The sequence below is a fragment of the Plecotus auritus genome (genome assembly GCF_963455305.1).
Source record: "Plecotus auritus genome assembly, chromosome: 7".
NCBI classification, from domain to species: Eukaryota; Metazoa; Chordata; class Mammalia; order Chiroptera; family Vespertilionidae; genus Plecotus; species Plecotus auritus.
Genome location: NC_137774.1, coordinates 26,908,857 through 26,923,265, shown reverse-complemented (window position 1 = coordinate 26,923,265; position 14,409 = coordinate 26,908,857). Strand labels below are relative to the sequence as shown.

Genomic DNA, 14,409 nt, shown 5'->3' with positions numbered 1-14,409 from the left:
GCCCGCCCCCTGGAGCCGCTCGCCGTGCGCCACCTATGGGTGGCAAGTGGCTATTACAGCCTTCGTGAATGGCAATTCAGTTCAGTCGAGGCTAAGAAGACGAATAAATAAAATCCCCTTATGCTTTCCTACCAAGTACTATGTAGAGTGCGAATTTAGGCAACTCTCCGTGTAAACTCTCTGATAAAGCAATTCTCAGCAGTTGTCTTCTAAGATATTAGCTAGTCTACGCAAAGAATTTTTTTAAACTCCCAAATACATTTGGTTGACAAATTTTTCACCATAGATGTCATAAAGATATCATTCTTAATGTATTGTAAATATTAACATTAAAATGAATCACTCTCTTAAAAGTGGAATTTAGCTGACTGGTTTGGCTCAGTGGATAGAGCATCAGCCTGAAGACTGAAGGGTCCCAGGTTCGATTCCAGTCAAGGGCGTGTACCTTGGTTGTGGGCACATCTCCAGTGGGGGCTGTGGAAAAGTCAGCTGCTCGATGTTTCTCTCTCATCGATGTTTCCAACTTCCTATCCCTCTCCCTTCCTCTCTGTAAAAAATCAATAAAATATATTATTTTAAAAAGTGGAATTTAAATACCTTAACAGTTTAATTCCTACCACCATCCACATTAAAATATAAAAATAAGCCCTTTTATTAACCTGTAATCAGAAATCTTACATCATTCAATTCCATTTTATTCTCCTACATATTAACTCCTTTAGTTTTCATGACAAAGATGTGAATTATTATTACTAGAGGCCCGGTGCACGAAATTCGTGCACAGGGGTGTGTGTCCCTCAGACCAGCCTGCACCCTCTCCAATCTGGGACCCCTCGAGGAATGTCTGACTGCCCGTTTAGGCCCAATCCAGGTGGGCCTAAACAGGCAGTCGGACATCCCTCTCACAATCCAGGACTGCTGGCTCCCAACTGCTCACCTGCCTGCCTTCCTGATTGCCCCTAACCGCTTCTGCCTGCCAGCCTGATCACCCCCTAACCACTCCCCTGCCAGCCTGTTTGCCCCTAACTGCCCTCCCCTGCAGGCCTGGTCACCCCTAACTGACCTCCCCTGCAGGCCTGGTACCCCCCAACTGCTCTCCCCTGCAGGCCTGGGTCCCTCCCAACTGCCTTTCCCTGCAGGCCTGGTTGCCCCCAACTTCCCTCCTCTGCCGGCTTGGTCACCCATAACTGCTCTCCCCTGCAGGCTTGATTGCCCCCAACTGCCCTCCCTTGCAGGCCTGGACCCTCCCAACTGCCCTCCCCTGCTGGCCTGATCGCCCACAACTGCCCTCCCTTGCTGGCCATCTTGTGAAGGCCATCTTGTGTCCACATGGGGGCAAGATCTTTGACCACATGGGGGCAGCCATCTTGTGTGTTGGAGTGATGGTCAATCTGCATATTACTCTTTTATTAGATAGGATAGAGGCCTGGTGCACAGGTGGGGGCCAGCTGGTTTGCCCTGAAGGGTGTCCCGGATCAGGGTAGGGGTTCCCTTGGGGCGTGGGGTGGCCTGGGCGAGGGGCCTGTGGTGGTTTGCAGGCCGGCCACGCCCCCCCAGTGACCCAAGCGGAGGCCCTGGGATCTGGAGTTTATTTATCTTCTACAATTGAAACTTTATAGCCTGGAGCGGAGCCAAGCCTTCTGCTTGCTCCATGGTGGCAGCCATTTCTGTTGGGATTTATGTATCTTCTATAATTGAAACTTTGTAGCCTTAAGTGAGGCCTGGGCCGGCCAGGGTGTGTGGAAAGCTTGGCTTCCTCCATCGCGGTGGGCAACCCTAGCCTCCTGCTCTTTCCAGCTCCGTGGCTGCCGCCATTTCTGTTTGGATTTATGTATCTTCTATCATTGAAACTTTGTAGCCTTGAGTGGAAGCCTAGGCCCGCCAGGGTGTGCAGAAAGCTTGGCTTCCTCCATTGCCGGGGAAACCCAAGCCTCCCTCCTGCTCTCTGTGGCCGTAGCCATCTTGGTTGGGTTTATTTGCATATTTGCTCCTGATTGGCTTGTGGGCGTGGCTTGTGGCTGTAGCAGAGTGATGGTTAATTTGCATATTACTCTTTTATTAGATAGGATTATTCCCATTTTGAAGATTGAAAGTTCAGAAAAGTTAAGTACATTCCCCAAGGTCGCTGGACCAGTAAAGGACCACCCATGTTAAGATGGTTACCTATTTCTTTTCTCTGGCCCAAATCTCAGTGCCCTCTCCCTTCACCAGCAGGACTCTACCATTTCACAGAGCTTCAGATAAAAACATCTGTCCATTTATGAGGGGCAGAGGGGAAGGACAGGGAGGGGAATAGGATAGAGAGAGGCCTTGTCACATGTACTTTGTTTTTCTGTTTTGTGTTTTTCATCATGCACTTTTGAACCAGTAATTACAAGTATAACCTGACCATCTTACAGCCCCTGCATATTCTTGTTTCCTAGCTCAGTGGATGAGTTATTCAGTACACCCTAAGATAAACATGACCTTTACACACACACGAAAACATCTCTAACACTCTTTTTCTCTTTTCTCCTTCCCAAACCCCCAATACCCTCTTTAAAACGACTGCTGTGAAGGAGAACAGAACACAGGGGGAACAGCAGCAGTGGAGGCCAGCTGGGCTCCTGCAGCAGATCCTCAGCCTGAAGCTCCCGCTCCAGGGGCAAAGGAACACTGTGCCCCAACTCTCCTTTCTGCTCCTTCCCCGGAGATGTGCTATGGTGTGGTACCATGGCACTGGTATCCCCTCTCTTCTTTCATGTCCCCGCTGGATTACTGGCCCACTTCACCCCTGGGCATCGCAAATATGGTAGGTTCATGTCTGTAAGCATCCTGTTGATGAGCATCGTGGGACCAATTGCTGCTGGACTCTTGACAAGTGCGGTAATTGCTGGAGCGAACCAAGCTACAGGAAAGGAAATGACACCCTTTGAAGCCCTCACCTTGGGCACTTGGACACACGTTTTGTGTAGTGGTGGTCTCCCTTTCACGGGTTTTAGCTACTCTATAGCATATACCCTTATGCTATGATGTCAAACCTACGTTTTATAGCATTCTCAAAAAGCATACAATATGGAATGCAGTGTTTTCTGAGTTCTTTGAATGGAAGCAACTTGGATGATGAAGTATGTGAAGAACAGCATCCAGCCCTTTCTTCAATTTGAAGCTCCAGGAATCAAAGATCTTTTTTGGATTCCTATTGTCCTCAACCAAAACAGATCAAGTTTTGTTTTGTTTTGAAATTTTTTTTTTTAAATATATTTTATTGATATTTTACGGAGAGGAAGGAAGAGGGAGAGAGAGCCAGAAACATCGATGAGAGAGAAACATCGATCAGCTGCCTCCTGCACACCCCTCACTGGGGATGTGCCCGCAACCAAGGTACATGCCCTTGACCGGAATCGAACCCGGGACCCTTCAGTCCGCAGGCCGACGCTCTATCCACTGAGCCAAACCAGTTTCGGCTTGTTTTGAAATTTAATGTAAGCAGTTTTACATGTGCATCTTTACCCAAAGTCACATCAACAGTGCTTCTGTGTTAGCAGAATATACTGCACTAAATCTTATTTGTTCTAAAATCAATTAATTAATTAATTAACTGTTGTGAAGATGATGTTAACAACACAGAATAATGCTGATGACAAATTATCAAGAGAAAATAAACAAATAACTTTTTTTTAATTCAAAAATATAAAAAGATTTACTACTACAATATTTTATAATAGAATGTAGCTGGAAATCCTACATGGTAACACGGACAATATGATACACAACCCCAGGGGGAGGAGGCAAGAGAGAGTATGGCAGAGGCCATCGGTTTAGACCAAGAGCCTTTCAATGGACTGCTGAATGGACTGGATCTGCTGCTTCAGCTGGGAGCCTTCTTTGATGGTGACAGAACAGGTGATGACAGGCCTGGAGACCCCGCAGGCCCGCCCCAGTGCCTGCTTGGAGCGCACAGACACGTAGGGTACATTCTTGTCTTCACACAGCAGCGGGAGGTGCAAGATGATCTCCAGGGGCTCTGCATCTGCAGCCATCACAATGAACTCAGAGATGCCTCTGTTAAGGGTTTTGGTGGCCTCATTGGCTCCTTTTCGAAGCTGCTTGTAGTTACATGACTGCTGGACGAGGTCCAATAGTTTTTTGGTGAGGTGGGCATCTGCGAGAGGGTAGGCCTTCGGATTTACATCAGCCTCAGTCATAGCTGCGGGTCCGCGGTCTGGCCTCTCCTCAAGACGCGCTGCCGACGTACGTCCAACAAATAACTTTTTATTATTGTATTTTAAAAGGTGACATAAGCCCTGGCCGGTTTGGCTCCGTGGATAGAGCACCAGCCTGCGGACTGAAGGGTCCCAGGTTCGATTCTGGTCAAGGGTACATGCCAGGGTTGCAGGCTCAATCCCCAGTGGGAGGCTTGCAGGAGGCAGCCGATCAATGATTCTCTCTCATCATTGATGTTTCTATCTCTCTCTTCCTCTCTGAAATCAATGAAATCAATAATAATATATTTTAAAAAATAAAAATAAAAGGTGACATAAAAGACTAGAGAAAAAAATATCCCAGATGTCAACAATGGTTATGTAGGATCTAACATTTTTTTCTCAACTTTCCAAAATGTCCATAATATACGTAACTTCATAAGAAAAATAATTTTTAAAAAATCTCTGAAAATGGAATCCCACAGTTTTCAAGGACCAGCTGGTCGAAGCTTCATCTGATTTGGGGCAGACGCAGCAGTTTTTGAAATGCCAGAACTTTTGTTGGGGAAAGGAGAAATGGGCAGGGCGGGAAGGGCGGTCTTCATGGGTATTTTTCTGTAGCGTCTCAGTTCTGCCGCACAACTGAAGTCAAATGCATTAAATGTCTCTTCCTCTCCGCTCTGTCCCCCAAAAGGCAAAGAACCATGTGGAGGGGCAGACAGAACATGCCACCCAGAACCGTGGCAGGGGTTGTCCTGTCCGGCAGAGGGCGCCCCGGACACAGCCAGTCGCCTCACTGCTCAGGCCCCGCCCAGCCCTGCCCGGCCCTGCCCCGCCCCCAGACCGCCAAGGCTCCGCCTCCACCCAGGCCCCGCCCCCCCGGTCCAGTCCAGGCTCCGCCTGCCACCGTCACGTGGTGGGGCACCAGGTCCAGCCTATTGCTGATGCTGCCGCGCGGTATTCGTCATGGAGCTGGCACCGCGGATCTGTCTCCTGTCCCTGCCACTACTGCTGCTTCTGGGCCTGAGTACTGGTAGGTTCGGGCAAAAGATGTATCAGTGACCGGTGCCTTCTTCTCTCTCCAGGGATGAGAGTCTGCTAGTACGTTTGTGCCTTTTAAAGCAAATCTCTTTTCCCCTGTGCTTTTGAACCGCTCTCGGCTTTCTGTTGGCTTGTTTTCTAATTGAAAGTGCTTTTCTAACCCCCTTTCCCCCCCTTTTTTTTTTGGCTCTGGGTGGTCTGTTACTCCCTTCTTCCCTAGGTAGAAACAGTTGTGGAAAATGAATGATTTGGAGAAACAGCTGATCAATGAGATTTCCACGATCTTAACGCCACCCCCCCTCCTCCTGGCTGTTCAAAAGACTGAAAAATCCTACCCCGAATGGGCCGTTTCATTGAGAGAAGGCCTCTTCCCCCTTTGCTTGATCAGAACGGACAAAATAATGTCTCCCCTCATCAAGGTCCTTTTTGGCAAAAACAAATTCGTGTTTAAAGGGTGACTTGAAATAGATTTTCAGTCTCTCCCCATCCCCCCACCCCCAGCAAAATGTTTCCTGGTCTGAATCAACAGAATTCTATTGGCCACCAACTTGCCTTGTGATCTGAGGCGAGTTGCTTAACAACTGTTTTTCCTTTTTTTGTAAAATGGGGATCATATGCCCTTCAGTTTGTGTCTGGGAAATGTTGTCAAGTATGTTGATCCCCAAATGTTAACAGTGGTCACTCCCAGGTTAGAGAGGAGTATCAGGGCATAGGTCAAGAGGGACCCCAGCCTTATCTGTCATTTTCAAAGAGACTGCATTCTTACGTTATTTGTACATAGACTCTTATAGCCATATCTGTAATATCCTAGCAGTTCTGTTTTTCTCCTCAAGACACTTTTTGGTTTTCTTAATCTCTAGCCTTATCAGTTACGAACAGCATTGTCTCCTCATCTACTTCCTTCTCTTCTCAAGACCAGTTTTTTGTTCTTTTACTTGCTGCAGAGGCTTGAAATTTAAGCAAGGAAGAAAAGGTAGAAAATTCCAGTCACCAAGGGTAATCACTAAGTCAGCCTTTTCCTCTTTATTGATGAATTCATTGATTGATTCTTGTATGTGCCCCAACCGGGGATTGAACCTGCAACCTTGACATATTGGGATGACACCAACTGAATTATCTAACCAACTGAATTACCTGGCCAGGAATTGGTTTGTTTTTTTTTCATAACTGAAGTTTTTTTCCCCCTTATTTTCATAATATATTGGAGTGAGTACATTGCCTAAAATATAAACCAAGTCATCTCTAGTCTGGCATGACCACCTCTACTGGCCTTGGAATTTATCTAGATGTTAGACATCCTTCAGGAAAATCAAATTGTGCTTCTGTTTCAGGAGACATTGTCGACCTGCCCCCAGATGAAGGCAAAGAAGTATGGGATTATGTGACTGTCCGGAAGGATGCCCACATGTTCTGGTGGCTCTATTATGCCACCAACCCCTGCAAGAACTTCACAGAACTGCCCCTGGTTATGTGGCTTCAGGTAAAAGTGGCTTCGCTGCTTGGCCAGGATTGAGGCCAAGTTTCCCCTACGTAACATGTTGTTTGCTCTTAAGGGCTCACAGCTCAGCCAGTGGTCAAGGACTGATCCAGCAGCCAGCCAGGGGTCTCCGAGGCTTGGGGATTCGGCACCCTTCTGAAGTAGGCAAAGGCAGTGGTTTACCAAGGAGGGCAAATCAGAGAGTGAGAGGTTCTATTACCATGTTTGTTTGAGCCCAGGCAGTGGCAGAAACCTTTACCAGAAGCTTCTGAAGACAAATTTGACTATATACTGATAGAAAGTGTTTTGAACAGTTCCAAAGCAAAGGCTGAGGTACCCTGACCGGCTCCTCCTATCCCTGTTTCCCAATCCTTTCCCAGACCCTAACTTCTTGCCCCCAGAAAAACGGGTCTTTTGAAAGCACTCAGCCTCTTGTATCTTAGCATTAAACGTTGGGCCTTTTCCTTCTCCCTAGATGTGTCTGCGTTCTGATCCCGAGCTTTGCTTGCAGGGTGGAAAGGCATGGAACTGGTTAAGAGGCATTTGGGGGCAGGCAGAGGATTCTTCCTTGCATTCCTAAAACACCTGTCCAGAGATGGTCCATACCCACCTGGAAGACCGATCTCCAGGGAGGCGCTGAGGAACATGGTCTTGCTCAGGCTCTGGAAATTGTAGGCCTGGCCCAGCTGGGGCTCCAGGTTGCTCACCACGAAATAGGGCACCCTGGTACTCACTTGCGTAGGATGCAAATGTCACTTCTTGCAAAAACGTCAGTAATCATAAGCAGCCTCCCAGTGCCCTGGGTCCATGCTGACCTTCTGGTGAGATAGAGCAAAGATGAACAGTTTGCCAGGAGGGGCCATTCTCTCAGGATTACCAAAGCAGCTCCTTTGATGAGCTGGAGGTGAGGCTCAGCCAAGGATACAGATATGAAAATGCCGCAGAAGCACCCATATGTGTAGCCCGGGAACTTCTGGCCACCCCGGGTGGCAGGTTGTTGGGGAGAGCCCTGCAGTGGACAAGCCCAGGCCTGCCATTCATGGGACCTGGGTACCCGATGCCTTCCTGCCACTTAGAGCTATGGCAAGACACTTCCCTCTTCTGGGCTTTGCTGTCTAATCCAGGGTATTTTGTTACAACTTTTCTTTTTTTTTTTTTTTAGTATATTTTATTGATTTTTTACAAGAGGAAGGGAGAGGGATAGAGAGCCAGAAACATCGATGAGAGAGAAACATCGATCAGCTGCCTCCTGCACACCGCTTACTAGGGATGTGCCCGCAACCAAGGTACATGCCCTTGACCGGAATCGAACCCGGAACCCTTCAGTCCGCAGACCGACGCTCTACTGAGCCAAACCGGTTTCGGCTGTTACAGCTTTTCATTAATTAGCAGAACTTCTCCATCCCCGAGTGAAAGCTTACGTAGAAGCAAAAGCGGAAGTGCTGAGGCTGGGGTGGAGCCAGGGCTGAGTCCCACCCACTGGACCTCCCCTTGGTCACGCGCTGCCCTCAGGCACTTTCTGGGGTTTCTTGAATGCAATTTGGAAACCACTGAGCTTAGAAGGTGCAAACCTTCCTTGTGGTTGATTGTAGAGCAGGATCCTTGTTTTATCTGATTAACTTGCCAACAGGTAAAAATCAGGAGTTGTAGCAGCTTGGGGCCTGAACTCCCTGTCCCAAAGCGGCGTGGCAGTGGTCCCCTTTCAGAGAGGGCAGGAGCTCCTGGAGGAGGGAGGCCTCGCTGGCACCTGATTTCTCTTCATGGTCCATGGTCCAGTTTGTGACTGATAACAGGAACGGGGAGCTGAGGTGCTTTCCCGGGGTCCTGTCTTGCGACACCGAAGAATGAGCTACATGGACCAGAAGATTTAAGTAAAAGTAATTTATTACAAGCAGATTCAGACTCCCCAACGGGGAGGGGGCACCAAGAATGGGTTGCCAATAAAGCAAGTTGTTCTAGGAGTATATATGTGCGACAAGCCTGCTTTGTATCTATTCATGTCACGACCTGATGGATTTCCCCGTTGTTTGTGCCCAGCAACCAACCTGAACTGTCTCTGTTTCTATGTGTATGCACACCTTTTTCATTGCAGGCCCTCTCTTGGTTGCCCATGCTTTCCGCTCTGTATTCAAAAGCATTTCATTTTATTTTTCAGCATGGTTGGGTTCTGTTACTAGGCTTGCTTGAACTGCCGAGTCTGCCCCTGTCTGTGTTCTACCTGCCTTTGTTTCCCACTGGACCGCTGCCCTATTTGCCTCCTCTCATGACCTTTGGTTAGAATGGCCCCGGGAACTGAGATGCTATTGGAGGGATATCAACTGGCTAAGTAACTAATCTTCATTTCCTCAGAGGCCCAAGGGAGAGGAAAAAGATTATGATTAAAGAACAAATAATTACTAATTCAGATTAAAAGATCTATTTTCGCCACCTGCTGAGGCAACATGCGCTGACTGCTCTGGGCAGGTCTTTGAGAATCCAGGTCACGTCGTCTGAGTGGAGTAGTGAGCTGTTCCATTCAGCATGTCACTTGGCTCACTGACACATTTACCATATTTCAGAGCCGCTGGAGTGTCCCTGGCCACGACAGCACCCCACCCCAAAGTTCCAGACAAAGACTTGGTAGTCAGATGTTCTCAAACAGAGCAGAAGTGTCCTCCAGCCAGCTTCCCGGTGCCCTGGGCTGGGGTGGTCATCTCCCACAGCCACAATAGAGCATCAAAAGCGGAGTGGGGGGATGGGCAGTACTCCTTTATTCGAGGGACACAAGTCCCGGAGTCCAGTCCTGGTAGAGCCCCTATGATTGCCATGTCCCCTTCCTGGGCCTTATTGCTCGTCTTTGAGGGACGAGCGAGGCAAAGTGCCTGAAAGTCAGTGAGTCCATGGCTGGCCAGGATTCAAGTTTGGGGAATCAGAGGTAGTAAAGTTCCCTGTGGGCTCGTGGCCCGGGTCTGTACCTTTTAAAACATATTTTTATTGATTTCAGAGAGGAAGGGAGAGGGATATAGAAATACCAATGTGGAGAGAGAATCGTTGATGGGCTGCCTCCTGCATGCCCAGGGAGTGTCCCTTTCTGAAAGATGTCAGCCATTCCCCGGGGCTCAGTTCGTGCAGAAGTCCCTGGTTCGCCAGGTAAATTGTGCCTTCGTGCAGGGTTGGCGCAGCCATCGCTAAATCATAAACCGTTTATAGTGAGTGTGGTCATCATTGTAATGATTACGATTTTACTAACATTTTCTCAGGATTAATGTTTGTTTCTTTTCTCTTCCACAGGGTGGTCCGGGCGGATCCAGCACTGGATTTGGAAACTTTGAGGAAATCGGGCCCCTTGACTGTGATCTCAAACCACGAAAAACTACCTGGGTACTGTGAGCATGGCCTGGCCTCACCCCGGGCTCACCCCATGCTGGGCGGAGTCACAAGTTTAGCAGCACTGTCCCTCAGCACCCCCACCTCCACCCCCCTCGCACCCCCACCTCTCATGCCTTCGTGACCTTTCTCTCCACTTGCGGACAGAAGCCACTCTAGCAGACACCTGGACCCTGTCGCTACCCACACTTTGGCTGTCTCTGCAGTCTGACTCGGGGTCCCACCCTCTGGCCACAAGCTCCCATCCTTTCCCCTGCTCCTCTCCTCCGCCCCTGCCTCTTGACTTCTTCAAGCCTCCTGTCCTCTGCCCTTTTGATGTCTTTCTGGTCTCTGTCTCCCCCCTTTATCTTCATTCCCAGCTGCACTTCCTCCCCTAACCCCTCTCAGGTCATCACCCCACCCCCACCCCCGGGCTCCCTTATCCTTCTTCCTCTGCAACCTCTCCACACCCAACCTTGGGTCGGTCCCACTGTCTCCCTGCTCAGCTCCTACCCTCGGCCCCTACCCGCAGGCTGCCAAAAACGGGAGGGCAAAACCACACTGTTGTCAAGGTGGGGCTGCTGCCCAGTTGTGGGCTTAGCTCGGGGCCCGGCCACGCCCTGCTCTGGGCTTCTGCTCTGCTCCTTTCCCGATACCACTGGCTGCCCATGTTCCCACCTTCCTCGGGGCTCCTGCTCCAGCCATTCTCCCTCATCGGGAGCCAGCCTGCCTCTCTGCCTCCCCGGGAGAACAGCCATCACACATAACCAGCTACTTCCTGTCCTCGCCAATGAATGTACCTACCTTTCTGCCCCTCTGACTCTCTTCCTGCCCCTCTCAGAACAACGATGTGGCTCGTCCCTGCTGAGCTCACTTAGCATCTTTCTATTTCTTCATGTTCCCGCTAATCTGTCTTCCAAACTGGAGGTCTTTCCCAGCTGAAATACAAATTCTCCTGACCCCACAAGTCCACCAGCTACCCCCCTTTCTTACAAGAATTGTTTGTATTTGCTGTTCTTTACCCAGAGCGTACCACCCAGATGCTGCAGTGTTGACTGACCCTCAGAGCTGGGGGCTGAGGCGGGAAGAGTGGGTCCTAGGGAACCCAGCATATTAACGCTCGGATGTGGTGCATGTATTATTTCCCCTGTGGCCATGACAAGGTTGGGAAGCACTGCCCTAACCCACTGCAGTCTGTCCCCATCACTCTGCTATAGCCGTTGTCCCCAAGGGTATGCTGGCTTCCCAGTTCCAAGGCCACTAGGTCCTTCTTGCCATTCATCTTCCCTGGACTCCTTTGCAGCACTGTTGGCAGGTGCCATTCTTAGGTGCTGCGATCTCCCAGCACACTGTGCTTGGTTACTCTCGCTTCTGTGTGTTCTTCAGCAGCCCCATCCTCTAATGTCACCTAGAAGGTGATGACCCCCACGTCAGTGTCTATAGCTCAGAACTTTTGCCCCAGAACTATTTTGCCTCTTGCCTCTTAGATGTCTCCATGTGGATGCCCCTCATACATATTCAACGTATCTCAAACTGGGGTCATTATTCTGTGTGCTACACCAGACCCTCTATCTGCTCACAAAACCAGCCAACTTCTTGTTTTCAGTAAATGATACCTCCATCCACTCAGGTGCCTGAGCCACAAACAGGAGAGCCACCCTTGTCTTCCCCCACCCCCTCCTTGTCCATTCACTTTTGCCTAAAAATGAATTCTTAAAAACAGTTTTATTTAAATACTAGAGGCCCAGTGCATAAATTTGTGCACAGGTGGGGTCCGGCTGCAGGGAGGGGCCATGAGCCGATGGGATGGGTGGGCCAATCAGGGGCGGAGCCAGCCAGGTGGAGGGGCCACAGGCGGTTGGCCAGCTGGCCCCACCCCCTATTGGGATAGAGGGGCGATTGGGGGCGGGGCTGGCTGGGGGGAGGGGCTGCTGGGGGGTTGGCCGGCCGCCCTGCCCTTGATTGGGGTAAGAGAGGCCAATTGGGAGCAGGGCCAGCCAGAGGGACGGGCCACGGGAGGTTGGCTGGCTGGCCCCACCCCTGATTGGGCCGTTTGCTGGCCACAGTGGGCGTCATAGCGACTGGTCATTCTGGTCATTACAGCGTTCCGATCGCTGGCTTTTTATATATAGAGATAATTTATAGACTATACAATTCACCCATTTAAAGTATACAATTCAGTGGCTCTTAATGTAGTCAGAATTTTACAACCATTATCGCAATTCATTTCAGAACATTTTGATTCTCTTCCTCCCCCCAAAAAACCTCATACTATACCTTAGCTGTTACTCACCAATCCCTCCTCAGGCAACCACTAATCTACCTTCTGTCTCTACAGATTTGCCTATTTTAGACATTTTGTAAGAATGGAATCATAGGTGGCCTTTGGTGTCTGGCTTCTTTCACTTACCATAATGTTTACAAGGTTCAGCCACATAGCCTATATCAGCACGCCAGTCCTTTTTTTTTTTTTTTTTTTTTTAATATATTTTATTAATTTTTTACAGAGAGGAAGAGAGAGGAGAGGGATAGAGAGCCAGAAACATCGATGAGAGAGAAACATCGATCAGCTGCCTCCTGCACACCTCCCACTGGGGATGTGCCCGCAACCAAGGTACGTGCCCTTGACCGGAATCGAACCTGGGACCTTTCAGTCCACAGGCCGACGCTCTATCCACTGAGCCAAACCGGTTTCGGCATGCCAGTCCTTTTTAAGGCTGAATAATATTCCACTGTGTGGCTAAGCCCCATTTGTGTATCCATTGGTCTGTTGATGGACACTTGGATTGCTTTTACCTTTTGACTATTGTGAATAGAGCAGGGAACACTGGTGTACAAATATTTGTTTGAGCTCCTGTGTTCATTTTTTTGGGCATATACCTAAGAGTATTGCTCATATTCTTACAAGAATTGTTTGTATTTGTGGTTCTTTACCCAGAGCTTACCACCCAGATGCTGCAATGTTGTCTCCCTGCTAAGTGGCTGCTTTCAAAGTGTCCCTCGTCTCCCCGCCCAGTCCACTTTCCACATGCTGCTTGAGTGAAACTCTCCAATGCAAATTGTTTCTTAGTTTACCATCTTTCGGTTACCCCGAAGATCAGATCCAGATTTCTGGGTATAAGCTGGCTTCTGCTTATCTCCAGCCACATCTCCCAGCATCGGTCCACTATACTCTACCTCCAGGCCTCTGCACGGGCAGTTTCCTTGGCTTGGACTTCAGTCCTGTGGCCACCCATTCACAACCTAGCTCACCATATCCACATCTACTGTTCTTTAAGACTCAATGCAGGATCCCCTCTTCCTTAATATTCCCCCTGAGTCCTTTGATTCTCTTGTCTCCCTCCACACTGGCCTTCCTTTTTCTTACTCTTGCCTTAGGGTCTTTGCACATGTTGTTCCCTCAGCCTGGGATATCCTACACTCACTTCCAACTGAAATTCCACTTCTGCTTGCAGCAGCAGAGTGCCTCACTGGCTTGTCCTCCCCAAGCCTCCCAGAACTAAGAGGGTAGCATGACTGGGGCAGAGAGCCTGAATACGGAATGAGGAGACCTGGATCTCAGTCCTGATGCCGTCCAAGTGGGTAACCTTGGACAAGTCCTGGGCCCTTTCTGCACTTTCATTTCCTGATCAGTAAAGGACATGGCTGGTCTGTGTCATCACTAAGGATCCTTCTGGATGTAAAATTCTATATTTCTAAGCCTCTTTAGAGAGGATATTAGAATACGTTTTCTTCGTGGTATACAGGGACTCCAGGCCAATGTGGAAGTTGGCTCTGTCTTGAAGAAAACGGATGTGTGGTATTCAGACCTTGGATGTATTGTCAGCTATTGCTCAGATTCGCTGCTTGATTCCACCTGCACTAATGTATTACATTTAGGACATTTGTATCATGTGAAATGCTTAGATGCCCTGATCCCAGGTATATGCTAATCTTTCCTTCTTGCCTTTCCTTTTCTTTGCCACAGTAGTCTATGTTCCTGTCCCTTATTTTTTAAAATCCCTTTTAGCAAGAGGATCAGAAGCACACTGATATCCTCGCTCGTGTTTTTGATGAGCTCATACAAGATGATCAAAAGATAATCGGTGGCCGAAACCGGTTTGGCTCAGTGGATAGAGCATCAGCCCTCAGACTGAAGGGTCCTGGGTTCGATTCTGGTCAAGGGCACGTACCTCAATTGCAGGCTCCATCCCCAGCCCTGGTTGGGGCGCGTGCAGGAGGCAACCAATCGATGTGTCTCTCTCACATCGATGTTTCTATCTCTAGTCCTCCCTTCCAATGGAAAAATATCCTCAGGTGAGGATTAACAACAACAACAACAAAAAAGATCCTTGGTGACTGCCTGCCTGACTGGAACATTTG

At 49.0% G+C, this 14,409-nt stretch overlaps 2 protein-coding genes and 1 pseudogene across 6 annotated transcripts in view; 2 read left to right on the top strand and 1 right to left on the bottom strand.

Moving 5' to 3' along the window:
- Positions 1-35: 35 nt before the first annotated feature.
- LOC308255142 (transmembrane protein 170A-like) lies at positions 36-2,992 on the top strand (annotated as a pseudogene). Its single transcript has 2 exons — positions 36-42; positions 2,567-2,992. The product of its transcript is annotated as a transmembrane protein 170A-like (transcript).
- A 787-nt stretch (positions 2,993-3,779) lies between these two features.
- Positions 3,780-4,206, bottom strand: LOC308255429 (NHP2-like protein 1). Its single transcript, XM_080682822.1, has one exon. The coding sequence runs from the start codon at positions 4,185-4,187 to the stop codon at positions 3,801-3,803; it is 387 nt and encodes a 128-aa protein (XP_080538948.1). The 5' UTR covers positions 4,188-4,206; the 3' UTR covers positions 3,780-3,800.
- Positions 4,207-5,089: 883 nt separating this feature from the next.
- Positions 5,090-14,409, top strand: part of SCPEP1 (serine carboxypeptidase 1) — a 40,739-nt gene continuing 31,419 nt past the window's right edge. For 3 of the 4 annotated variants that reach the window (XM_080680447.1, XM_080680448.1, XM_080680446.1), the window contains exons 1-3: positions 5,090-5,217; positions 6,557-6,705; positions 9,973-10,062. In XM_080680447.1, the coding sequence (XP_080536573.1) occupies positions 5,151-5,217; positions 6,557-6,705; positions 9,973-10,062 (306 nt within the window). In that variant the 5' untranslated portion in view covers positions 5,090-5,150. Of the gene's footprint in view, positions 5,286-6,556; positions 6,706-9,972; positions 10,063-14,409 lie in introns of all 4 variants that reach the window. The other variant, XM_080680449.1, reaches the window with a different exon arrangement.

Coding starts and splice junctions, on each gene's coding strand:
- LOC308255429 (XM_080682822.1), bottom strand. CDS start 4,187: ATGACTGAGGCTGATGTAAATCCGAAGGCCTACCCTCTCGCAGATGCC.